Genomic DNA, 24,778 nt, shown 5'->3' with positions numbered 1-24,778 from the left:
TCACTATTTTTACAGTAAGCCAATATAGAAGATCAAATGCCATAATGACACGGTGGAAGATGATCATGAGCCATTTATGAAACCGTCGCATTGGAAAATCCCGCTTTGATACGTGCATACTAGAGTGAAAGCAGGTTCTACCCCGACTCTGCAGTTTTCATGTCCCCATTGGTACTGAAGCCACTGGGGTTTTCAAAATGGGCGATGTCCGTCTCGCGACATTGGGAGTTGACTGCAAATCCTGATATTTACTTATCGTCGCACTTTTGATATCTTAGGGTATGCCTGAAGTGGTTGGTGACGTTAACTTTTGACGTATCTGCCAGAAGACGATTAGGAAATGCACTCCTCGTCGTCTAAGCTACAATGTCGTTGGAAGCCTCGCGTAGAGTTGCTTGAAGACAGTCGTCGCCCTTGTCAGTTAAATGTCATGTCAAGGTGGTGGTGACGTTTGACCCATGGCCCCTGCAATCATCCACATTTCTGATGCTAAACCCCTTTCAGACATCGATGGGATCTGCACCTAAGCGCCTAAAGCCGAGTTCCACTTTGGCCCCAAGACCCACGGCCCCCCACTGACTTTCGGGGCATGCAACGCTCGGCGCGACCACGGTTGCGGCCTGAGCTCCCAAACTGGTCCCGTCTTGTCAACCAACAATTCAGCTTTTTGGTGATGGCTTGTGTCGCGAGTGCAAGAAACATCTCCGAACCTTAATTCAACCTTCCTTACGTTTTCACCTCGCTGCTTTCCTGCCAACCCAAGCACCAGTACAATCTCCATTCCAGTACACGCACATCTCGGCTCGGCTACTTTGCGCTTCCTCGTTGCCATTGCCCCTTTCGTTGAAGTATATCCCGGCGCCACGTCCATCTACACGTATGCTGTTTAGGTCGACCTTGTGGAGATTAGATCCCTTCAACTTTGGTTTCGATTTATTAGACGACGGAGAGAGCTTTGAACTTTCTCACACAGCCGTGGTTTGCGACGACGGCCACAGGAACATAGCAATCGCGCGGTCGAGGACACGTTCTGCAGTTGGCCATCAGACTCAAGCAAGCAAACAACACCAACACCGCATAGACGCATGCGCATTCCCCAGGATCCAGCGATCGCTTTCGACTCGAGTCGCACAACTCGGACAGGACTCTTTGGGACCCAATTGAAGATTCCTCCTATGTGGAAGTCTCAACCCGGCGGGCGGCTGTTCGGCTCACGACACTAAGAACGATTATCGACGACGACGAAGGACGCTTTAGCGGCAAGCATTCAAGATGCCGTCAGCACGACGAGTACGCCTCTTGATAATGGTGGTCATGGCCACCGTCATCACTACACTTTTCTTCACTTCACAGTGGCGCGCATCGCACGATCAAGACTCTCGCACGATACAAGACTTCTACCATAAAACGGTTAATGCCATGGATCAGAAACGGGGAAGCGGAGGGGCCCAAATACCCATGGGTGGCAAGGGTATCGTAGTAAACGACGCCAAGGATAAGGACGGGGATGGCACAATTGACGAAGACGACAAGCAGATGGCGGCGGAGATGGCGGAGCGACTGCGGGCGGCCGAACAGAAAGCCAAGGAAAACGCCAATGCAAAGGCGCCGTTGAGGCCAGATGCGCCGCACCAGGTAGTGGGCGTTGGAAGCTCAGCAGGCGGCCAGAAGAAGGCAGCAAACGCGGAGACAGAGGCCGAGGCCGAGTCGGAAGAGGAGCATGCACTTGAGCAGACGTTGAACGATATTTTCAAGAGGTCTCCAGGTATGCATATCCCCTGCATTAACTACCGTCCTCTTGTACTGACATTCGGCGTGCTAGTCATCATCTTCTCCAAGTCATATTGCGCCTTCTCGAAACGAGCGAAGAGCGTGCTCCTTGAGAAGTACTCCATTGACCCGCCGCCATACGTTGTCGAACTTGACGAACACCCACTGGGCAAGAAGTTGCAAGAGAAACTGGGTCAAATGACGTCGAGATTAACAGTTCCCAATATTATGATCAACGGCAAGAGCATTGGTGGCAGTGACGACATTGCCGAGCTCGACGCGAGGAAGACCCTGATAGACAAGGTCAAGTCTATGGGCGGGAAACGAGTGTCGATGAAGGAGAGGTTTGTCGGCAACTCCAACAAGAGAGAATAAGGTCGGTTTCATGGCCTATTTGTATTATCGAAGCACCGACGCCGAATGGCATTTGGCATACCTGGCCCAGGTTATATATGAGTTGGGCAACCTGGATAACACCCCCTTTTCGATGAGATCGAGCGGCAACGTTGCGGCGCAAGGGGCTGGGAGCATGACACCGCGTTCAAGGGCACGAAACAGCAGCTTGCTTGCTGGCTGATGAAATATCGATGAGATTCAAGTGGCAAGGTCGTTATCCCTTTGGGTTTTGTCGAAATACGTTGTAACAAATCCTCGGAGTACTCGACTCCAGGAATAGTCTGCTAGGGTATCTGGAGATTTCCAGCCACCAATGTACGTGTACTCAATAGAATATCAATTTCCAAATCAAAGTGTTGTGTGGCAGCAGTCGGCTGGCCGCCGCCAGTGATGTAAGGGATTTTGGAGCAGTGCTCTAACTCTTTTTGAATCAGCAATCTGCCAGAATCCTTCGCCGCAGACGCGGCCACAAACCAGGACTATTGCAGGTCAAACTGGTCATTCTTTGCGTTGCCGCCGAATACCTCGAGATCTTGTGCCTGTCGCCGACGCGTATCCGTTGAAACAATAAAAAGTGCGGAAACTCACCATGGACGAGACCCACTACTGCTCTCAGGGCTTTACTGCTACTGCTATACCAAGGAGTGGACAAGATGGCCGGCAGTCCATTGTCCACTTGCACTCGAGGTTGCGGTTTCCGTGGGGATATCAGTCCAAGAAGCAAGCGACCATCGGTTTCACACCACGCATATATGAGTATAGGATTAATATGACAGTATTTCCTGAATCATCCACCTTGGCGACAGCCTGACGGAACTCTTACCAACAAACGCTGGCCACGACAGACACTCGACATTCTGACCGGCGGTGCTGAAGTGGCGGTAGACATGCCGGTGTATTCTGATTGCCGACCATTACGATGATCATGTCTAACAGTGTGACTAGTTAGACACGCCTTGGAGCGAAATCATTCTCCAAATTCAACACCTGCGTGAGGTTAGAAGTCCCTATAGGCAAGACAGACAAGTATTCGTTCTATTTTCGCCTATACTAAGCTATCAAACCAATCCCTTTCCCATTTTCTCGTAAGAAATACAGCTTCTGAAATTCCTCGTACACTTTACCATGTTGTGTCTACTCGTATCAACAGGACACCACCATGACTTCAACTGAACCTTCCAAAATCCTCGTCACAGGCGCCACCGGCTTCATAGGCGGCACCATCCTCCACCACCTTCTCTCCTCACCCTCCCAACCCTCAACCAAATCCCCATAACCAGGGAGAATGAATTGATAGCAGTAAAGTAGTCAATCCGCCGTTTTTTAGTGTCTACAAGGTTGTTGTGAGTTGAATAGGGGGTCGCCTGCTCAAGTACAGGTAATGGACTGTCCCCTCAGCGAGACCTGACAGCGCAGTTCCGCGATCTTCACGGTTAAACAGCCATGCTGACTTCACTCAAGTCTCATGCTACGTTGAGCATTACCTTATTTCACAAACCCGTCTTTTGAGAAAAAGAATTGTCTGATCTTGACCCCAGACCCTGAGCAATAATCAATCTGTTTTCTTCCCATCGATGAACCAAGCGATGATATGCATATCCCAGCACCAAATTCTTCAGTCTTGTTCCCCCCCAAAACATCTCAACTCCACACGGAACAAACGTTCAACTCGATCCACAGGGCTGAATTACATGCCAAGACCGGCGCATCTGCCCTTATCCACACCGCCGTTTGCCCTATTGCACCAAAAGCCGTCGGCCGGCCGCCCGGCCCCACTGCAACGGTCCTTACCCACGATCGGCCTTCTGGCTCGGGACGTTTACTGTCATATGTGTACATCACCCAAGATAGACTACACAGGTCGCAAATGCGGGGCTGTACGACCAAGTCTATTCCAGATCCGCGGCAGTCATCTTTCCGTGTACCAGATCGTTATGCAGCAAGGCATTTTTCCGTTTTGTCAGTACCAGAGGGCCGGATTGATCGGGTTCATGCTGGTGCTTACGACGTGCTATCGATGCAGTGACTCGCAGTCGGCCAGTGGGCACGCATGTTTACGAATGCACGTGCAAGGCAGGAAAAACACAAATGTAGCTTCGATCAATGAAACCCGTTGATACAAAAATTCCAAGTCCCATGCATCTGCGTAGCCAATTATACCACCGGACGTCGTGGTCGAGGCGAGGCCATACTCTGGCCGGGCGCCGACGTGCTGGCCGCCACCACTGCAACTAGTCCCGAGGACGATTGGCGAGCGTCGACCAGACGTGCATGAGGAGTAGGCAGCCCGGAAATCCTTGCGGTATCTGATAGGATGGGTTTGATGCAGTGTTGCCCCGCTCTTACACTACTCTTCGGGATGTCCAAGTGAGAAAACTGAAACTTTTGACGAAGAGGCTGCCATGACTGACCTGCGACGGAAGAAGAGATGGTATGGCCGGGTAGAGTCTCATTGTGCCTTATACAGCCTGCTTCATTCGGACGCTGGTTTTGTTTCTGTTCGATTCCTGACTGGCATTTGAAGTTGAACATGTCGGTTTTGTTTTGCTGGGTTGCTGATATGTCAATGGCCGAATGAGTAGTACCAGTGCAGTCTGTGGTACATCTTGAATCGAGCTGCTGACAGATCAAAAAAGAGAAAGAAACCCTCAGCTGGGATTTTCGCTCACTGCCTTGTACCCGAGACACTGCTGGACGATATACCGCAGCTTCATCTTGGTCCGGCACCATGGTCAAATTTACAACGAAGCATCGTCACCACTCGCGCCCACACAGACACCGCCATGACTACCACCGCCACCGTTACTCGTACCAGCGCTCACGTTACCAAGACGAGTCCGATGAGGATTCTGACACGGAACCACCAGAAGAAGAAAAAAGGATCGAGATTGACCTCCTCGATCTTGATGGCCTCCGGGAAAAGATGAAAATCGGCATCAGGCCCACCTCGCAGCTAGATCATGTCGCCACCTTCCTCCGGCGGCGCTACCATGGAGACAGATATGAAAATTCCATCTCCAAAGACGCGCGCATCGCCTTCTACTGGATGGAAAAGCATCTAACCGGCCCGGAAATCCCCACTGGGCTGTCCTTGCTGCGGTACCGGGTATTGTCGTCCAGCCAAGACGATGAGTCTCTCCAGATTACCTGGAACAGCCGACTGGACCTGGAGCCGGAACAGCTGGAGCAGATCGAGGAGGATATCCTGGAAGGCAAGACGGTCGCGAATCTCAGACGCAGCATCGCGGCCCATTTAGGGGTTGAAGATCCTAACCGAGTCGTTATCTCGGCTTGTGGGGGCTTGAGGCCAGGCGTGCTGCAGGGGAGTCACTGGGAAGCGAAGAGTATCGAGACGTGGCTTTGTCGGCATCTATACATCGGCCTTGAATCGCCGGGAAATTACGTCATTCTTCACGGGCTGAATCAGGAGTATGTCTACCACCCGCCGCCAGGATCTAGAAGCAGTCGGTTTTTGGATATCCAGATGCTGAAGACTTGGTTGAGGGGCGAGGTCATCACGAACGTCCACCAGCGATCGTCGAGTCAGATAGAGGTGGATGAGGATGATATCCGACTCCTTTCCAAGGGGAAATGGCTGACGAAGCGCTCGCGGATTGGTCTAGGCGCCATGGTGGATTTCGAATTGAGTCATTCCGTCGAGGGGAGATTTCTGGAAGAGGAGGCCTGGCTCGTTCCTTCTACGGAGACCTGCATCGTGTGTAGCGAGGACAAGCGGGCCTCTGAAATGCCACGCCGCGTCACGGAGGCTTGTGAGCATGAGGCGCAGACGTGCAAAGATTGCGTGAGCCAGTGGATCGTATCGAGCCTCGACACCGTGACTTGGGATCGACTGCGCTGCCCCGAATGTCCAAAACTGCTTCGTTTTGAGGATGTGAGACAGTTTGCAAGTCCGGAAGTATTCGACAGGTTCGTGTTTTCCAAACCAACCTCTTAATCACCTCTTCACCACCTACTTCATCAAGTTACCAAACATTTCCAACCCCTAATTTTTGCTTACTTACGGACAGATACGACATCCTCGCCACCAAGGCCGTAGTGACCGAGTTCCGCGACTTTCGATGGTGTCTCAACCCGCGGTGCGGATCGGGGCAGATCCACCGCGACAGCTGCCCCAGAGTGAAATGCCACGCTTGCAAGGCGTCGTCGTGCAGCTATCATAACGTACCCTGGCACAGCAAGGAGACGTGCGAGGCGTACGATCGCAGGACGAAGAAGCAGAGGAAGAACGATAAGGCGTCGGAGAAGCGGGTTAAGGAGATTACCAAGTCGTGTCCCAAGTGCAGGAGGGACGTGCATAAGTATTCGGGGTGTGATCATATTACTTGTGAGTCTTTTCCTTCTCCCTTTTGCTCACTTTCTATTTTCCTTTCCTCTCTCGAGTGGTTTTGCGCATAACAGCCCGCGTATATGCACGTGAGATGTGATGAGGTGAGATGGACCTGATTAACACATGTGAACCCCTTAAAGGCATATGCGGTCATGAATGGTGCTACATCTGTCTAGCAGAATACTACCACGACCACAACGCCCTGTTGCAATGCAAGCACAAGCGCGACTGCAAATACTTCGATAACCCACCCATATACGAAGGCGACCGGGCCTTCCGCCCCTTCTTGGCCATGAACCAACGCTTCCGTCCACCACAACCTGCGCCTCCACCCCTATTCCACGACTGGCTCCGTCCGGCGGGTCCGCCTGGCGGAGGATTTCCGCCACGGCGGCCGGCTCCTGCTGGGGGTCCCCCACCGCCACCTCCGTATGTACCCCCGCCCCCCGCGAATCCGAATGCAGACCCGTTCCGTTTGGCACTTAATGGTTTTTTTGCTCGAGGAGAACACGCGAATTTTCATGTTCATCATGCGCGACGAGATAATGACTTTATGGGGGCTGCGGCTATGTTTACGCTGGGGCAGATGGTGCAGCAGGCGGGTCGGGATTAGGATATGTAATGATATATGTTTATTTGTATAGTCTTTAATTTCTTTTTGACTTATACGGATTGGTTGGTGTTGCGTTGGTCAAGGCACACCGCCTGTGTGCTGCTAGGTGTAGCGCTCGAGCCAACTAGCCACATATAGTCCTTCCACAGCTACATTCTCCTGAAAATTGAAACACATTTCTTTCAATAAAATTGACCTAGCCAAGTACGAATCCTCCCAATTAAACTCATGTCACAACAATCCATATTTTCCCTCCTCCGCCCAGGGTCAACCCATTCACCACCACCGGCTCAATAGGGAACAGCACAAACTACTTCCTAGCCGTCTCTCAGGTTGCTGATTCTACCACGCATGGTTCGTCCCGCGCTGCACAATCACGTCCAACTTATTCAAGAGCCTCGTCTCCCCGGTGTCGAAGATCGACTCGAGCTCGCCCTCAATGACAACGTCAAAGTCGAGTGACATGGCGCGGTGCATGAAGAGCGGGCGTCGGGGAGGAAGTCGATAATGCGCAGTATGGTACTTCCGGGACGCGGGACGGTTAAGGGAGATTGTGGGTGGTAGTAAAGTCATGGCGTTGAGGCCAGCGGAGTTGGTTAGGGTGACGGGGTGGGTAGTGGTCATGAAGAGGTCGTCTGTGGACGGAGGGGCGGGTGCCAGTATAATCCCGACATTGAAGCTAACAAATGAATGCAGAGTCCATAAGTTCCTAGCTTGTACATCAAAGGAGCCGAAAATCCCTTCGACTTGGCGGTTTGATTCCTTCAGTGTGGCGCGTCTCCAAGCCAATAATCGACTTGCTCCTGAAATCAGATCCAACATACAATGCACAGCTTGGAAAATTGGATTGGAGGTATCTCCTATTCAAAATTCAAGTTAAAACCCGAATTACCCTCCGCATTATGCTCGGTGGTGCAGCGCTTGGGGTTGCCCGGTAATTCCATTGCATCGACTTAGCGGAATTTTTCACTTAGATGTTGAGCATCGAAACTTGGTGGGTACGACATTCCGAATGAAACTGCTCGTCAGCCGATATGTATAACTTGATCAGAGCTGAGCCTCGTTTGTCAAAGGTGAGACAGCCCGCGGATTTGTTACTCGTGGGATATGTGTACGAAGCCCTGCAGACATGCGGCAGATGTTTGCTAGCTCTGAAGCGGAAGCCGATAGAATATGTGGACACTGCAGCAGGAACCATAGTCAAGGGGTAAGTCCAACTTTACCTATCTGTAGCCTGTCAGTGGGTGGTCGGTAGTACATCGTTCGGGGACCAGATACCTGAGAGCGCCTCAACTCATCAGCCACTAGCGGAGGATATTTGTGTCACCACGAAAAGCCTCGCCGTATGTGGCTCTTGCACGTTTAAAAATCGTTTCCGTGTCCGCGACCGCGCAAGTTTCACCAGCTGATGACATCTTCGCGTACGAACCATTCCCCGGTCTCCGGGTTGAACCGCTCAGCACCCGCGATTGCCGAGTTTTCCCGCCCGTGGAATTTGACATAGCAATCACGAATTTTGTTCCAGATCTCCTCTGGATCGGTGAGGATCATTTTGTAATCTGCCTCTAGTTGGCCTGTCCATTCACAGAGAGCAGAAGCCGCCCGAGCATCCCATAGACCATCGAACCGGCGGTTCTCACTCAAAATTCGACGAGCTTCTGCCCTTAACCCCGCATCACGACACTTGGATCCGGGGACGTAGAGCATGTACACGGGTCCGTTGATCGAATAAGGGATGGTTCGCGTGTCTTCGGGTTTCTTTGCCAGCAACAGCTTTACGAGCTGTACCAATTCGCGGAATTTCGGAGTCGCGGCAACGAGATAGTTGTAATCTCGATAAAGGGAAGTGTACATGGTTGCATAGATGAAACTCCACTGTAGACGCATGGAAACGGCTCCAGAAAAGCTATCTGGGTCTTCGCCTTTCCTGCGTTCGGTTTCGCCGTAAGAAGATGTAAACGCCAAGTCCCATTTCTGCAACATAGCCAAGAAGTTGCTCCGATCATCAAGCCACTGAGGATCATCACAGATGTCGCGGGATTCCCTGCCCTCGGCCAAGTCACAATCTCTTCTGTCCAGAGAGCCACGTATAGCATCATGGCATCGTTTTTGGATCATATCGAGCCATCGAGAAGCCCCTTTAAGGTCATTGAAAGCGGTGGGCATTTGTAAGCCTCTATCACCCACCGCCTCGACCAGAGTGCCCCCCGGAAGGGTGGCTTGCGGCGTATGAGGCTGGAGGGAATATTCTAGCCAAGGCACGAGGACGAGTCGTTGAAAAAGTTGTATGACTGTATCGTCGAGAACATAGGGGGCCGGTTATAAAGCGCAGTCGTTCAATGCTGCTCCAGACATGGTACTGAGGAACTGGCGAAGTATGCTTGTTCCATGGTGGATGTGAGAGTGTGCCGCCGTCCGGTTAGAGTCGAGAGATTCGAAGCAGAAAAACAGAGCACAACAGAACATGACTGTACGAATCGATTGTTCATCCACTGCTCTGGAAGCTATGGTTTTGAGAGAGGTGCCATATTTTGCCAGGGCAGTCTGATAGTGATGACCGTGGTGTAGAGACATTTCAAACGATGAACCACAACTCTGCTCCATGGCCAGTCGCAGTGAGCCCACTGCCATTATGGCATTACGCACTGCGACGTCTTGGAAGCCAAACTGCGTGATTGTAGTGGTGTAGAGATCTAAGACGAAACCGGCACCCAAAGTCGGCGAGTACTTGACCCAGGCGTTGAAGTAGTCGTAATCTTGTTGGCTGAGAAATGGCGTCGTCTTTACATCAACCAGAAAAGGGGTTTCTCCGCTGGATCGTCGGGCCATTGCCGCCCTTTACACGATGCCTACTGTTGTGTCTGAGTTGCAACTTGGCTTCTTGGAAGGACCATGGTCGTATCCTTCACAAAAGCCTTGCAACTTGATACATCGGCGGCATTGAGGTTTTTCTTCGGTACATTTGACGTGTCTCCTCCTAAGGCTGAATGAGCGACAGTCAACTCCAAGAGAGGACCTGGCAGCAAGACTTACTTGCCTGTCGCATGTACTTAGTAGAAGCGATCACATGACGGTAACCAATTTCCAATCATCATTACGCTTGAAGAAGACAGGTGGCCAGAGACAAGGTCAGGGAGTATGCACAGGTTCGACAACTGGTTCGAACTTTTGAGGTTCTTGATCTGGTTGCGGGAGGTCGAGGCCCAATTGCGAAAGTGGACTGTAGCCCTTGGTTTGGTCGTCTGGGAGAGTATAAGCAGTCTGGTTCATGTTTTCCTGGTTTGGAAAGCCCACATTCGATCGTGGGCCGATGGGGATGACCTCGGTGTAGATGACGGAGTCGTAGAGAGCCTCACGGGCAGGAAGAAGCTGTTCGGCTCATTTCTCACCGGGAAATCCATGGCGTTCGGCAGCGCAAACAGTCACGAAACCTAGGAAACACAGATGATGTTGCATCAGCAAACCAGGGCAGCTGATGAGGTATTTAGATGAGACGTTGGCGATTTTGGTGAGAGGAAGCTCGTTCAAAAGTAGAGGCTGCTACGTTACAGAGGCGGTGTTGCAAGTGGTACGAGGAAACTTGGGATAGGTAATGTCCATATATCCGGAACGCCAAGCCTGCATTTTTATAATGCGCTAGCAATTGGTTGCAACCACCTCGGAACTTCCTGCCGCTTTCTTGGTCACGTAATCGCAGACACTTGGAACAGGTTAGTAGTTTTCTCACTTTGACAGACAACTACAGAAGTCACGACCGACGGTAATACCTGAGATATCTACAACGATGAGGCCAGGTAGAACACGAATCAATCACAATGATTCTCCGCGTTTGATCGAACAACACGACACATTGGATACCAGTGGTCGCCGATCTGGCCTTACTCTTGCAGATTGGGTTCCGGTGGTATAATGGTAAGAATACAATCTTAGCCTAATTTCAAGGTTGTCACCGCTTATTAGGTACCAGGACTAATCACTTGCTAAGCCCTCATGTCAGCTGCAGGGACGGATCTTGCATTGCAGACTAGTGTTAGCACGTACATATACCACTCATGGTAATTTTACTCTTTTCCAAGCCATCTTGGTTGGTACACTGTCGATTCTATGAAGGCAGTCCGTCACTGACTAATTGTGTCAATCGCAAGATACCAGGCAAAACCGGCAGTCTTTCTAGGGAGGACGTCTCACACTACTCGCTCGACATCTAGCGCGCTAGATATCAACCCTCTGTTGCGTTTTTTGAATTGCGCCGAAACCAAGTCACCGAGAGGATGGGCCGAAGTACTTTGAAGCAGAGCTCGAAACTGCAGCTAGACGAGATTCATCTCTGCCCTCGAGATGAGCGCCATGCTGAGAACCAGTGGGCATCGAGTTGTACGACATTCCCGCAACAAGATACTGCCAAAATTTGTTGCGTCACGCCATAATCTTGAGACGTGACATTTATGATACTGGGAGTTTGTGCCAAATTTCTGACTTGTAGCTCACCTTGTCGCTGCAGTGTTACTCCACCCAACTTTCCGATTCTGCCACCTGATCGGTGTAAACAGCTCTTCAAGACTGGATAGACTATTTACCACGATGAAGCCGTGCCGAAACGCGTGGGACAGGAAAACCGGGAGAGCGATGAGGTCCCGGTGGCCCGCAGTGTGGCAACAGATGGACTTGCTTATGGATAGCTCCGAGGTGTCGAGCTCGTGGCCGTCGGTCATACGGTCGACGATGTCGCGCGGGTGGCGCAGCGCGAGGAAGTTGAGGTCGATTCTCTCGGGGCGGATTTCGCCGGAGTAGAGGGGTGGTAGAGCAGGCTAATGCAAGGGGGACACGGTTGGTTCCATGTTGGTAGATATTGATGGCCAAGCTTGACATCTCTGCGAAAAGGATATGGGATCACAAGGAAGTGTGCTCTTGGGGCGACCAGCTTCTCCCGTTCTTTAATCAAGCTTTATCTTGGCTACGGCGGTATATTTGCAGTGCCACCGGCTTGATCCCCGGTCAACTCTGAATATTCGGATGTAGGAGAACTGGAGTGCTGCCATTAACTTCCTGAGAATCAACACTTTATTGGTCCCCAGTGGGATTATCGCGATGCAGTCGTAAGACGCTACATATCTCCAAGATTGGTATATGAGGGGCAAGAGAATATATCGTGCTGATCACTTTGCAAAGCCCACTTCCACAAATTAAACGTTAGTATGCTAATAAGTTGCTTTGCGTTCACTAAACAAGTCGATGTGGGAATATGTTAAGCGAAGCTTGATTCACAGGGGCGCAACGCAATGCGGCTGCTACTTTGACCTTGCTGGCTTTATGTTATAGATGCTTAGGACCAGCACCCACCACTTTCAACCCAGAAATATGAACAGTCTTCGAGAAGGCCGTCAGGATGAGTGAATTCCAAGCTAAAGAGGCTGTCACAAACTAGCAGGGGGGAGTTGACTTGGAGCATGGCGTAGTTGCCGACCATAATATTATTGATGGCAAGAAATCGAAAACAGGGGTTGTCCTGCGTCCGTAGCCCAAACAAGCCATTGGTATGGCGTTGCGACGTGGAAATGTCTGAATGAACAAAGAACTGGCCATAGCAGGATAAATACGCAACTTACCTCGTCATTTGCTGGTTCAAGTTCCTGGCTTTTATGAACGCGGCTGCCTTTACAGTGGCGGTGGTGCCGATCATGAAGCAATCCCACGAAACTTCGACAAAGGCTAGTTACCTCAGTAAGAAAATACATGAAAATGCTGTCAATTTATCATCTTGCTGAGTTCAAGCAGCTTCACTCCAGGTTTTGATGGTGGGATTCGGTGCCTTGTTCTGGGTTAGCTTCAATGTCGAAAAGGGGTATTCTGCGACCTAATGACCATAACTAGATGCCAGTCGCCCGAGTAATCATAAAGTACCCCGTCTCCATTACATCTGTTATCTTTCTCTGCGTTGCAAATATTTGGGCTTACTTGGTGACTTCATAGGGCAGCCTACTAGTATTGCAGATCATCAGTGATTTCCTACCCGCAGCCGCCGATGCGCCCGTTCCCGGTGTGCCGGTCGACCTATTTTATTTCCACGAACACGGGCACGCTATGATAGTTTTCCATATCGCTATATCCACAGGCGCGTTCTTTGGGCTGTTTGTCGATGCGTATATCACTGAATTCGCCGGCTGGCAATGTAGGTGTGGCGTCATGGCTATTGTGTCAGGGGCAACCTGTCTTATTGACTCTCTAATGATTAAGTAAACTGCGTATATAGTCGACGGTATTTGCGATTTCAGGAAGCCGGCATCAGTTTATCCACAAAAGAAGATATGGGCGGCTTCTGTGTCCTTGACGAAGGGGTTCGACACGAAGGGTTCGTTCTTTGGCTGGGTGTATGAAACTGTCAAAGTTAAAATATATCCACCAATCGAGGTAGCAGACCTTATAGTAGGCCTTTCCATAGGCTGGTAAACGTACCAAACACCTTTCATGCCCAATATCAATGTGCATGATCTAACGCACAGCAGTAACTTCGGCATTATTATTACCGCATCACAGAGGATGGCTCACCGACCAGATTGCGACTCGGCCCACTGATTGGCATGGTCAGCACGCTGAGCCAGGGTATCACTCAACAGCTATGGTGATCCTCGTCATCATTGGGCCAATGGTCGTTATTACCTTTGGACTTGGTTTCTCTGGTGGGAAGAACTGGGCGGGGTTGGGGCGAGGGCTGTGAGTAATATTGCGATCACGTATGCTGTGGATGCGTATTGTCCGGGAAGTTTGTGACTGTTCTGTGCCTTTTTCCTACCTCAGTGTGTTCATGCGGAGTAACTAACCCATGTACATTGATAGATCGCGGGAGAGACCATTGTCATCATCTTCGTGATTCTCAATGTTATTGCGTGCCTCATATCGACGTATATCACCGCCTGATTTCAAGACCAGGGTCTGAAGGACACGTACAGCGAGTTGGTGGGGGTTTCGGATTTCCTACTGTCGCTCTGGCTGGCCATGTACCTGATTGGGCGTAGAATTTGGGCTTTCAAATCTTACTTTGGGCCGATGGCCGTATTGGCGAGACACGGTGGTGGCACTTAGACTAAACATATAAGGCGTTGAGTATTGGGAAAGCATGTTTAGAAAGTAGTCAAGGGCTGAGGTTCCTCCGAAGGACAGCTTCATTATTTTCAATAAGGGTGACTGAGCCGTTGGACTAGAGGGCTCAAATGCCAAATGAAAGCCTCGGTGACTTTGGCCGCATTCTATTGGGCTATGGAATCGTCCCTCTTTGTACTAACCGTCCCAATACCACGTCAACAAAAATGAATTCTAGACACTAGCAACCAGTGTGATAGAATTAAGCGTGTTTCCCCTTTGGAGACGAAGAAGAAAAGGGTTACTATGGAACCAGGTCGGCGCAGACTACGCTTGGGTGTAAATCAAAGCGATCTCCGGGTATCCAACTCCTGAATGAGTCGAGAACAAAATAGCCAGCGTGTGTTCCATCTATTCATTCAAATCTGCTGCCTCATCCTAGTAGTCCTCCAAAGGCTCGTGGCACAATCCCGCGAACCTCGCTTGTGTAACTCCTTCATAGCGGAGCAACAGAAGAATGAGATAATGAGACTCGTTTCTCCTCATCTCAGGTGTAATGCGTGTTTCTTCTTTGTAGACAGGAACAATCTTTCAAGTCCGGGACGGTTGGTTCATGAAGCCACTGTAATGCAGCTTCTTCGGCTCCTTGCCGTGCTCGCGGTCGCATTTGACGGTTGGCGGCTCGCCAATCTCTGAGAGCGCCGTCCTCACCTTTTGGCGCAAGGAGCGGTTGGTTTTGGGGTCTGAGGGGCTCGCATCGTTCTTGTCGAAGGAGTAGGCTGTTGACTCCGAGAAGGTGGATGCGGCGTACGTGGATTGGGAAGGCATAGTGGCCTTTTTGGCTGATGTGGTGTTATTGGAAAAGGGGATTGGGTATATGATGCCGAATGGATTGATATAAGTGGATGTGTGATAATTTCAAGTCGATGCCGACTAGTAAGGTTTAATGTGTTGCTAGTGATGACAGTGGTGATGAAAGTGAGGCAGGCAGACAGGCAAGCAGGCTACTTATACGCCTCGATACTTCATGACTTGAAGTCGCAAAAAGCGCGAAATCTTTACAGCACACGTCCAATAAAGTCCTGGGCCCAGATATGTGCACGCTTGTACATAGTTCTCGTCGAGTTTTCCATACGTGGACCATCACACCTATTTGTTGGATGCCAGGGTCTAAGCCCCACGTATTGCCTTACACCGCAATAGTGCAGGATCAATGGAGTTTGGACACCGAGGCGTTACATGGTGGCTTGAGTCCCAGGTCACATCAGGCATGATATTTGAATGCGGCTTACTTTTACTTGACCAACTCTTACCAGCTCCGAATTCCGATACCGTCTTTACAATCGAAATTCCGAACCCCGTATATACTGGTCGCCGAGACTCAACGCACCAATTTGTTACTCACGCAATAAACTTCGAGACTTGAGATTCGAGTAATATCCCGCCCTGGTCATAGCCAGTCGGCATTAGGTCCCAACCCATCGTCCCAACCCATCGGGAAAACTCAGTTGATGCTACTTCGGTACGGACTCGCCATAGAATCTCTTGTTGCGCTGCAAACTTCCCTGCAGCCGTAACTCAAAATCTCGCGGTTTGGAACACTCCATAACCAGTTAAATTCCCACAAACCCACCATCAATACAACGTAATATTGAGCTCCGAGTATCCAATTGCTCATTCGGCCAGTAGGTTTTTCGGTAGGTACACATGCATGCTTGGCACTTGACAATGCCACGTTAAAGCTTACTCCAGGTGGTCAGCGATGACGAAACTGCGGACGTGTATTTGGGAAGAAAATTGCATAGATCGTTCGCAGTAAGACGGCAGAATTCTCTTCCGAAGGCAGGAGCTTGAGTCGACCGCTTCATCCTCATTTTGACCTCGGCTTCATATCAACCTCGGCTGCCCCCAGCTCCTAATTGATCACATCGTTGCTCGAACTGACTTTAATAATAACTGTACGAATCTACTTCAATCAGCAACAGCGACAAGCATACTTTGTTACAGCTTAGTCCGTTAGTAGAACATGTGTAATCCAATTTGTCAGGTCTCTATAGACAACCCCTAACAAAGTCCAGGAAACAACCACTGTTACACCAGGTCTTAAAGCAATATCGAGGACAAATCAATTCAACTTTAAGAATGCTTCCGGTTGCGGCAGATCTTGATGTTTTAGAGCAAAGCTATGCTTGATTGAAGGTCTGTGCACCATCAAAAAAAGAGATTATATGGCCTACATTCATCCCAATTTTCAACAAATAACACCTTGACCATTAGCGTTGGCCAAGGACCTCTGGCGCAACGGTAGCGCGTTCGACTCCAGATCGAAAGGTTATCCGTTCAAATCGGGTGGGGTTCAATTCTCCAATAATCTACTTTTTACATTTGTCCATTATTTACTGGCCATTTTTTTGTCTTCTGTTTTCCTTAAGCATCATTTTTGTACATCTTGGACGGATTTATCTGTGGACCTGTTTTGTTTCTTATATTTCGCCCCTCTTTACTATATTGACATCAAATATGGTGATGCGCATTCTCCTCTCTATGAGGGTATTGTGCATACCGTATTCCGAGTAGCCTCGGAGTGAGCCTACTGAAAGGTGTGGGATCACTTCGGATATCCGTCAGGAATGTTTCTGGCTGCTCCTTGGTAGTGACTCTGACAGTTGGTGTTGTCTTTGATTTCGAAACAAGGATGCTGAGCTATCCTTCGGGGAGTCTCTGGAAGTTTCGAACGGACAGCTGGTTGCCTAGATCAGCATGATGATCGGGTTAGTCGTTGCTAAATTCAATATAACACGGGTTCTAGCTAGTGGATTACGCTAAGAGGGAAATTTCTAGCCTTAGTGAAATGTATACATGTCGTGTCTAAAAAGCGGAGTATTTGTTCGTTGGATAATAATGCCATAAATTCCCCAACAGCAGTGCTCGATACGAAACCGTCTCGGTGCATCTACATCACATCACCAGATCTCTGGGAGCCCCGGGTTTGGTCTTGTTCTCCACGTTCTTAAGTACCTACCCCTATCCTTCAACTCATGCTTATGCACTGATCCGGTTGGCCCAGAAAGTTACTAACTTCAGTATTATCGGTGCCTCCGATATCATCTTGACCTATTCCTCCTTGTCGAAAACAGTCTCCTGCAAGTTAGGTCTGTGGTTTTTCCATTACCTTCGAGGCCATCCACTACGTTCCTCGATAGTCGTCTCAGCATCTCATCGTCAACGATTTCCTAAATTGTTCGCGGGGGTTTTTCGACAGGAAGTAAGATGGCATATCGAGGCCGATATCTAGCCCCCGAAGCTGTAAGGCCCCGAAGTTTTAGGGCGCGGGATCATGTTCGAGATAGAGTCCGTGACCCCATGTACGCGGTAGTGTATTGGCCGGCATGGTGCTGGACCAAGGTTGCCTGGCCCAGTGTTCTTCAGGTACGTAAGGCGTAAGAACCTTGCAGACTTCCCCCTTCATCAACTTTTGCAGCAAGCACCAGCTGAAATTAGGGATACTCTTGGGCCACTTTGTTCCGCACGGTTTGCAAGGCGGGTGGCCATGACCTCTCTCATGGTTCTGTGCATGAGCATATCCGGTACAAGCCTTGCATTAGAAGTCTCCCAGAGCTCCGAGCCCGGCTTAAAGCTTAACAAAATGCTTGCTTCCGTACCAGCGCCTGAACTTTCCTTGTGCATTGAGAAGGAAAATCGACCCCTAAACGTTATTACTCAACGCAAGCTAAGTAACCTCGGCTATGTTCACTTACGGTCGATGTCAAGGTCGATCAACAGAGAGAACCAGGCCAGGCTTCTTTGTAAGTTGTCAAGCATCATCGACTACTTGGTGAGAAGCACCGGTAGGACTGGGACTATCACGAACATCTCCCGATACTATGCTTGAAGAGTCTGGTGACTGTAACTGTAATGTTAATTAACCAGGTATTCTAGAGATATTCTGCAGATGCTGCAAGTGGACTTCGATGTCAATCCATTTGGCATCGTCTTTGAACGGCTTAGCAAAGCTTTTCAGGCGACAGTGGAATTCAAGGGTATCGTTCTGACAGACGGCTCGGAAAAATTCGTCGATGGGACTGCACCTCTCAGCCTCCTTCAGGCTCATATTGACACGCTGGGATTGAATAGCCTCCAGTTGTTTCTCGAAGGTGCGCCTCTCGGCAGTTGCGTTGTAGAATGGGGACGGGACACGGACCTTTCCAAGTACAAACCCGAGCATTGGTGGGAGATTAAGGGCTAGGCTCTGCGGGTTTCATAAGGGCTTGAGGAGTCTTAGGGGTGGCGTCTTGGGTAGTCGGAATAGTCGGCTTATAGACAGCAAATTCGTCCTTTAATGGTGCGAGGGTAGACGGGGACAGGGCCTTGGCTTCCTTATCTTGGGTCAGCGAGGCCGGAGTATGGCAGACGTCGTCCTTGTCGATCTCAACAGGCTTAGTGGGGAGAAACTTGGATGTCATGCCCGGGAGCAAATTTCACTTCTTGGTCCAACTGGTTTGCGCATGAAGCTCTTAGTCTGTGAAGCACACGACCGACTATCTCTCTTTCAGTGCCTCGTACTGGGATATATCCACTCCAACCTGGGTAAGGAGATGCAGAGCCTTCTTTTTACATCCTTTGGAGGTCTTCTCGGGAGGGCCTGATTCGAAGGAGCCTGAGTTGCATAGTAGTCCGTGATGACACTTTCGACCCTCTTGACAGCCTCAAAGAGCGAGACAGGGGTTTCTTGGAGTGCTTCAGCCAGCTTGATAATGGACCTCTCGTTCACACGAACATCATGGACATCAGTTTCGAGCATGCTGCGGGGCGCGGGCTACTCGCAGCCCACTGTGTGGTATTCCACCTTACCCGATGACACAGCTGGGATGGCAGCATATTATAATCCCACCAATACAAGTGAAACACTGCGGTATCAAGTAGAAAATGCGAAGTGTTCAAATAACCGTGTAATAACCAACAAATTCCTCAGAACTCCATTAAGGAACATCGGGCTTCGAATATTCCGAACAGAGTTGGAATACCTAGCCGTAGAAAGCGTCACACAGTCCAATACGTTGCCGTGAAAGGCTTCAGCTTCTTGCATGCAACTATTTACAAGTCCAGATGTTACCTGAGAGGTCACAGGAGCTTTCATTGGCTTAGCAATGGCGACATCTGATTCGCTGCAGCTTGTGTAAGTCGATTCCGACAGCTCCTAAAATGGTAACATGGAGTTGTCTTGGCATCCACTCAATACCGACATGCCGGTAACGGATCTTATAAGAAAGCTACTATAGAACTAATCTCGAGGCCCGCAATAGTATGCATTGCACGAAGTAAGTAAAAGTTATTGCAATCAATCGGCATTAAAATAACGAATGTATGTGAATAACAGGCAAAGCTAGCTTAACTGCAATCCTATGAGAAAAGTATATGTAGACACCAAAGTTACAGATCCTTGGGTCAAAATAAAACTCTGTCGGGATTGAAGAACCTTAGCGGCTGGTGAAATTGCAATGGAGGACGCAAGGTATTGCGTTGAGGTCGGATGTCGTGGCGGTTGGGATCTTCATGATTGCGCGATACTGCGGAAAGGACAGCTAGGGATCACCTTTGTGCGCTGCCGCAGATGGTGGCCTGAAAAATTTGCACCTGCAGCAGCTGACATCAGAACCTGCGAGTCTTCAATTAGGCAAATCATAGTGCATGGTCGACATCTGTACTTCTGAACGAGAGGGAAAATTCTGCTGCATATGATCCATAGTCGATGTATGGGCATTCCCCGCAAGCGGCTCCTAGATCGCACCCAAATTGGGGCATAGTGCAGTGGTGTCCGGCGCCAAGCTAGTCTCTTGAGTGCTCTGACAATTGAAATTTTTGGAGGGACCGCTGCTTTCCTTATCTTATCAGCCCACTAAAATTCGTTGAAGGGCGTTCGACTCACAACCCAGACTCTACTCCAGAAGTTTTCTGACCAACACCTTTCCCCCCTCCGCACGTTTCGTGGTTTCGTGACGGTGTGAATTGGGTTCAATTGGACGTTGCGAATCCATATCCAGGTCTCGCGAGAGGTTGTCGGTTGACCAACGCGGAGATCCAAGCTCCCCCAGCAGCTCGCAGCTATGGCTTTCTCCACCAGGGTTGCCGGCCGCGCACCAGCTATGCTCCGACATGGGCGTCGACTGCCCGCCACCCTGCCTCGACAGCTGAACACCCTCGCTGCTCCGGCCTACTCGAGATTTCTGTGCCAGAATACGAGCTCCGAATGGCAAAAGAGGAACTTTTCTACCTCGCGAATCGCCTGTAACCTTTCTGCCGCCGCCGCCCAGGAAGCCCCCAACCCCAAGGCCTACCTCGATAGCGGCGTGATCAAGCTGAGAGATATTGTCGATGTCAAAAAGGTTCTGGTCATCGGAAGTGGCGGTTTAGCCATTGGACAGGCTGGAGAGTTCGATTATTCAGGTTCGTCTCAGAGCCATTGAAAAACTCAGATGTCCTTCGGGCCCCAAGTTGGCGCACCAAGATGAGTCACGAGTGGCTTCGAGGACCAAGGATGCTAACGTCATGTTGCAAAGGATCGCAAGCTCTGAAGGCTCTCAAGGAGGCTGGTGTGGCCTCGGTGCTCATCAACCCCAACATTGCTACTATACAAACCGCCCACGTTCTCGCCGATGAGGTGTACTACCTCCCTGTCACCGCCGAATATGTGTCCTACGTTATCGAGAGGGAACGACCTGACGGAATCTTTCTATCCTTTGGTGGGCAAACCGCGCTGAATTTGGGTGTGCAGATGCAGCGAATGGGCTTGTTTGAGCGTTATGGCGTCAAGGTGCTCGGTACCAGTGTCCACACGCTGGAGCTCAGCGAAGACAGAGACCTCTTCTCCAAGGCCTTGAACGAGATCAATATCCCCATCGCCCAGTCCATCGCTGTCGGAACGGTCGAGGATGCCTTGGACGCCGCGCAAAAGGTCGGCTACCCGATCATCGTTCGCGCGGCTTATGCTCTTGGTGGCCTGGGATCCGGTTTCGCCAACAACGAGGAGGAGCTTCGAAACATGGCTGCTCGATCTCTTACCCTCTCCCCGCAAATTCTGGTCGAGAAATCGCTGAAGGGCTGGAAGGAGGTTGAGTACGAAGTCGTCCGTGATGCCAATAACAACTGCATCACGGTTTGCAACATGGAGAACTTCGACCCCCTGGGCACGCATACCGGTGATTCGATTGTTGTCGCTCCCAGTCAAACCCTGAGCGACGAGGAATATCACATGCTTCGTTCCGCTGCTATCAAGATCGTTCGCCATCTTGGCGTTGTCGGCGAGTGCAACGTCCAGTACGCTCTTCAACCGGATGGCCTCGACTACCGAGTGATCGAAGTCAACGCCCGTCTTTCTCGATCGTCCGCTTTGGCTTCTAAGGCTACTGGGTACCCCTTGGCTTACACTGCGGCCAAGATTGGACTGGGCCACAGCTTGCCCGAGTTGCCGAATGCCGTCACAAAGACCACAACCGCCAACTTTGAGCCGTCGCTGGACTACATCGTGACCAAGATCCCTCGATGGGACTTGGCCAAGTTCCAGCATGTCAAGCGCGACATCGGCAGTGCGATGAAGTCGGTCGGTGAGGTTATGGCTATCGGACGTACATTCGAAGAGTCATTCCAGAAGGCCATCCGGCAGGTCGATCCCAAATTCCTTGGCTTCCAGGGTGACAAGTTCGAGGACCTCGACTTCGAACTGGCAAACCCTACGGACCGACGATGGCTCGCTGTAGGTCAAGCCATGCTTCACGAAGGTTACACGGTCGACCGCGTGCACGAACTCAGCAAGATTGACAAGTGGTTCTTGTATAAGCTTGAGAACTTGGTTAAGTGCACCCGAGAAATGGAGGCGGCCGGAAGCTTGGGGAACCTCAAGCGGGATCTCGTGCTGAAGGCCAAGAAGATGGGTTTCTGTGACAAGCAAATCGCCAATGCCGTCAACAGCACCGAAGATGCGGTGCGTGCCCACCGACTGGGCATGGGCATTCGTCCCTGGGTCAAGAAGATTGACACTCTTGCTGCGGAATTCCCGGCTGACACGAACTACCTGTACACCACATACAACGCGAGCACTCACGATGTCACATTCGAAGACAAGGGCACTGTGATCCTTGGCAGCGGCGTCTACCGGATTGGAAGCTCCGTTGAATTCGATTGGTGTGCCGTCAGCGCTACCCTGGCCCTTCGAAAGATGGGCGAGAAGACCGTCATGATCAACTACAACCCCGAGACCTACTCCACAGATTTCGACACGGCCGATAAGCTATACTTCGAAGAGTTGAGCTACGAGAGGGTCATGGATATCTACGAGCTTGAGAACGCATCCGGTGTCGTCGTTTCCGTTGGCGGTCAGCTGCCTCAAAACATCGCCCTGCGCCTGCAGGAGACTGGCAAGGCAAACGTTCTGGGCACAGATCCCAAGGATATCGACAAGGCCGAAGATCGTCAAAAGTTCTCGGAAATTCTTGACAGCATCGGCGTCGACCAGCCTGCTTGGAAGGAGCTTACATCGGTTGCCGATGCCGAAAAGTTCGCCGAGCAAGTCAGTTACCCCGTCCTCGTCCGGCCCAGTTACGTCCTTTCTGGTGCTGCTATGACGGTCATCCGCAGCCAGGAGGACCTCAAGGATAAGCTCGAGGCGGCCAGCAACGTCTCGCCTGACCACCCCGTCGTCATTACCAAGTTCATCGAGGGTGCTGAGGAAATTGACGTCGATGGTGTTGCTTCCAAGGGTGAGCTGATTGTCCATGCTATCAGCGAGCACGTTGAGCACGCTGGTGTCCATTCTGGTGATGCGACGCTCGTCCTGCCTCCCGTCAACCAGGATGAAAGGACGATGGAGCGTCTCAAGGAGATCGCCCGCAAGGTCGCCAAAGCGTGGAACATCACCGGTCCCTTCAACATGCAGATTATCAAGGCGGAGAACCCCGAGGGTGGCGAGCCTGCTCTGAAGGTCATCGAATGCAACCTGCGTGCATCCCGATCTTTCCCCTTCGTCAGCAAGGTTCTCGGCACGAACTTCATCGATGTTGCTACCAAGGCACTTGTTGGCAAGGACGTCCCCGAGCCGACTGATCTGATGGCTGTGAAGCGAGATTACCTTGCCACCAAGGTTCCGCAATTCTCCTGGACCCGTCTCGCTGGTGCCGATCCCTTCCTGGGTGTCGAGATGTCCAGCACCGGTGAAATGGCCTGCTTCGGCAAGGACTTGGTTGAGGCATACTGGACTTCGATGCAATCCGCCATGAACTTCCGCGTTCCCGAGCCCGGTGAGGGTGTCCTCTTTGGTGGCGAGCTTTCCAAGCCGTGGCTCACCAAGATCGCGGATTACCTCTCCCCTCTCGGCTACAAATTCTTCGCTGCCGATCAGGAGGTCAAGAAATTCCTCGAGTCAAGCACTAAGGACAAGGTCAAGGTGGAGGTCATCGAGTTTCCCAAGGAAGACAAGCGTGCTCTCCGCGAGGTGTTCCAGAAGTACGACATCCGCGGCGTGTTCAACCTGGCTCTTACCCGTGGAAAGACGACTCTGGATGTTGACTATGTGATGCGACGCAATGCGGTCGATTTCGGTGTGCCGTTGTTTATGGAGCCTCAGGTGAGTCCCCCGCAGAAAACATATCCCTTTGCGCCTCTATCTACTTACTAATTCTATCTCGCAGACTGCCATGCTCTTCGCACAATGCCTGAGCGAGAAGCTGCCACGACCCGAGGGTATCCCGTCGGAAGTCCGCCGCTGGTCCGAGTTCATCGGTGGCAAGCCCTTGTAGATAATCTGGGTTTGCACAGAATGATTTTCTTATTATGTTGTCTATATCAGTTTATTGGCCCCAAAATGGTTGCCTTTTCCACCTCTGCTAAAGAAAACGAAAAGAAATACCCACCCTAACTACGGCCCATTGCCATCCGGGGGCTTGGTTTGGGCGGGCAGGCGGGCGTTCAGTCGAGGGGGGGAATCGGTCGATATAGGTCGATGTATGGCGACGGGCTGCGGGCGATGGCGAGGGAACTTGTTCTAATACAAAAGAAAAGAATTGAGAAAAACAATCGAGATGTTAAGTAATTTTACCCAAGGCCTATTGTATCTGTCTGTCACTGAATGAGGGTCTCAGACCCTGTCGCGGAGTACTTGTAGTCGGAAGCGAGTTTCCCTGCAAGTAGTCAAATGACGCATTGAGGTTGTAGGAAACGTAGGTTTGGCAGTCAGAATAACATGCCCTCATCTAGCACACTCACATATAGATAGCATAGCGATACAACCTTATCCGATTATGTAGGGAGCTAACACAGGTGTGCTCTTCATCAACCTAACGTATAAAAGCTGATGATGCTCTAAACCTGTACTGTACGCGACGCCACCGCAGTGCCCATAGGGATGATGAACAATCCTCCTGTATTAGCTAGAAAAAGTCCGGTCGAAGTCCGAATCCAGGACACTCTCTGTCCCATGTAAGAAGTACCTAGGCAGGGAATCTCTTCGCACAACCCGTGAGCTTCAGACTGCTAAATGCTCCAATGCAGTGGCGTGATTTGGCACAACCTAGCATGTCGATCCC

At 50.8% G+C, this 24,778-nt stretch overlaps 9 protein-coding genes and 1 non-coding gene across 10 annotated transcripts; 8 read left to right on the top strand and 2 right to left on the bottom strand.

Moving 5' to 3' along the window:
• Window positions 1-1,272: 1,272 nt before the first annotated feature.
• Window positions 1,273-2,145, top strand: BCR38DRAFT_460100 (thioredoxin-like protein; the record flags this gene model as incomplete). Its single annotated transcript, XM_040862373.1, has 2 exons — window positions 1,273-1,765; window positions 1,823-2,145. The coding sequence occupies 2 exons, from the start codon at window positions 1,273-1,275 to the stop codon at window positions 2,143-2,145; spliced, it is 816 nt and encodes a 271-aa protein (XP_040712602.1).
• Window positions 2,146-3,616: 1,471 nt separating this feature from the next.
• Window positions 3,617-4,490, top strand: BCR38DRAFT_444150 (uncharacterized protein). Its single transcript, XM_040860919.1, has one exon. The coding sequence runs from the start codon at window positions 3,741-3,743 to the stop codon at window positions 4,281-4,283; it is 543 nt and encodes a 180-aa protein (XP_040712601.1). The 5' UTR covers window positions 3,617-3,740; the 3' UTR covers window positions 4,284-4,490.
• Window positions 4,491-4,509: 19 nt separating this feature from the next.
• Window positions 4,510-6,803, top strand: BCR38DRAFT_55222 (uncharacterized protein). The gene is made up of 3 exons (XM_040865466.1): window positions 4,510-6,093; window positions 6,195-6,615; window positions 6,694-6,803. Exons 1-2 carry the CDS (start codon window positions 4,895-4,897, stop codon window positions 6,580-6,582), a joined length of 1,587 nt encoding a protein of 528 aa, XP_040712600.1. The 5' UTR covers window positions 4,510-4,894; the 3' UTR covers window positions 6,583-6,615; window positions 6,694-6,803.
• BCR38DRAFT_55234 (uncharacterized protein) lies at window positions 6,306-7,298 on the top strand. The gene has a single exon (XM_040865467.1). The coding sequence runs from the start codon at window positions 6,621-6,623 to the stop codon at window positions 7,125-7,127; it is 507 nt and encodes a 168-aa protein (XP_040712599.1). The 5' UTR covers window positions 6,306-6,620; the 3' UTR covers window positions 7,128-7,298.
• A 171-nt stretch (window positions 7,299-7,469) lies between these two features.
• BCR38DRAFT_488349 (uncharacterized protein) lies at window positions 7,470-9,956 on the bottom strand (the record flags this gene model as incomplete). Its single annotated transcript, XM_040864263.1, has 3 exons — window positions 7,470-7,806; window positions 8,557-9,362; window positions 9,774-9,956. 3 exons carry the CDS (start codon window positions 9,954-9,956, stop codon window positions 7,470-7,472), a joined length of 1,326 nt encoding a protein of 441 aa, XP_040712598.1.
• A 3,458-nt stretch (window positions 9,957-13,414) lies between these two features.
• Window positions 13,415-14,291, bottom strand: BCR38DRAFT_412355 (uncharacterized protein; the record flags this gene model as incomplete). Its single annotated transcript, XM_040858684.1, has 5 exons — window positions 13,415-13,503; window positions 13,674-13,696; window positions 13,785-13,913; window positions 13,954-14,057; window positions 14,163-14,291. 5 exons carry the CDS (start codon window positions 14,289-14,291, stop codon window positions 13,415-13,417), a joined length of 474 nt encoding a protein of 157 aa, XP_040712597.1.
• BCR38DRAFT_444138 (uncharacterized protein) lies at window positions 14,202-15,322 on the top strand. Its single transcript, XM_040860918.1, has one exon. The coding sequence runs from the start codon at window positions 14,580-14,582 to the stop codon at window positions 14,898-14,900; it is 321 nt and encodes a 106-aa protein (XP_040712596.1). The 5' UTR covers window positions 14,202-14,579; the 3' UTR covers window positions 14,901-15,322.
• A 1,169-nt stretch (window positions 15,323-16,491) lies between these two features.
• Window positions 16,492-16,563, top strand: BCR38DRAFT_t282. Its single transcript has one exon. It is a non-coding gene; the product is annotated as a tRNA-Trp (tRNA).
• Window positions 16,564-17,574: 1,011 nt separating this feature from the next.
• Window positions 17,575-18,201, top strand: BCR38DRAFT_55136 (uncharacterized protein). The gene is made up of 2 exons (XM_040865465.1): window positions 17,575-17,633; window positions 17,706-18,201. The coding sequence occupies exon 2, from the start codon at window positions 17,755-17,757 to the stop codon at window positions 18,094-18,096; it is 342 nt and encodes a 113-aa protein (XP_040712595.1). The 5' UTR covers window positions 17,575-17,633; window positions 17,706-17,754; the 3' UTR covers window positions 18,097-18,201.
• Window positions 18,202-20,308: 2,107 nt separating this feature from the next.
• Window positions 20,309-23,992, top strand: BCR38DRAFT_350128 (carbamoyl-phosphate synthase arginine-specific large chain; the record flags this gene model as incomplete). Its single annotated transcript, XM_040856545.1, has 3 exons — window positions 20,309-20,648; window positions 20,762-23,820; window positions 23,885-23,992. 3 exons carry the CDS (start codon window positions 20,309-20,311, stop codon window positions 23,990-23,992), a joined length of 3,507 nt encoding a protein of 1,168 aa, XP_040712594.1.
• Window positions 23,993-24,778: the final 786 nt, after the last annotated feature.

The sequence above is a fragment of the Pseudomassariella vexata genome, assembly GCF_002105095.1.
Source record: "Pseudomassariella vexata strain CBS 129021 chromosome Unknown BCR38scaffold_12, whole genome shotgun sequence".
Lineage (NCBI taxonomy): Eukaryota > Fungi > Ascomycota > Sordariomycetes > Amphisphaeriales > Pseudomassariaceae > Pseudomassariella > Pseudomassariella vexata.
Note: the sequence above shows the minus strand (reverse complement) of the source record. Positions and strands in the feature narration are given on the sequence as shown.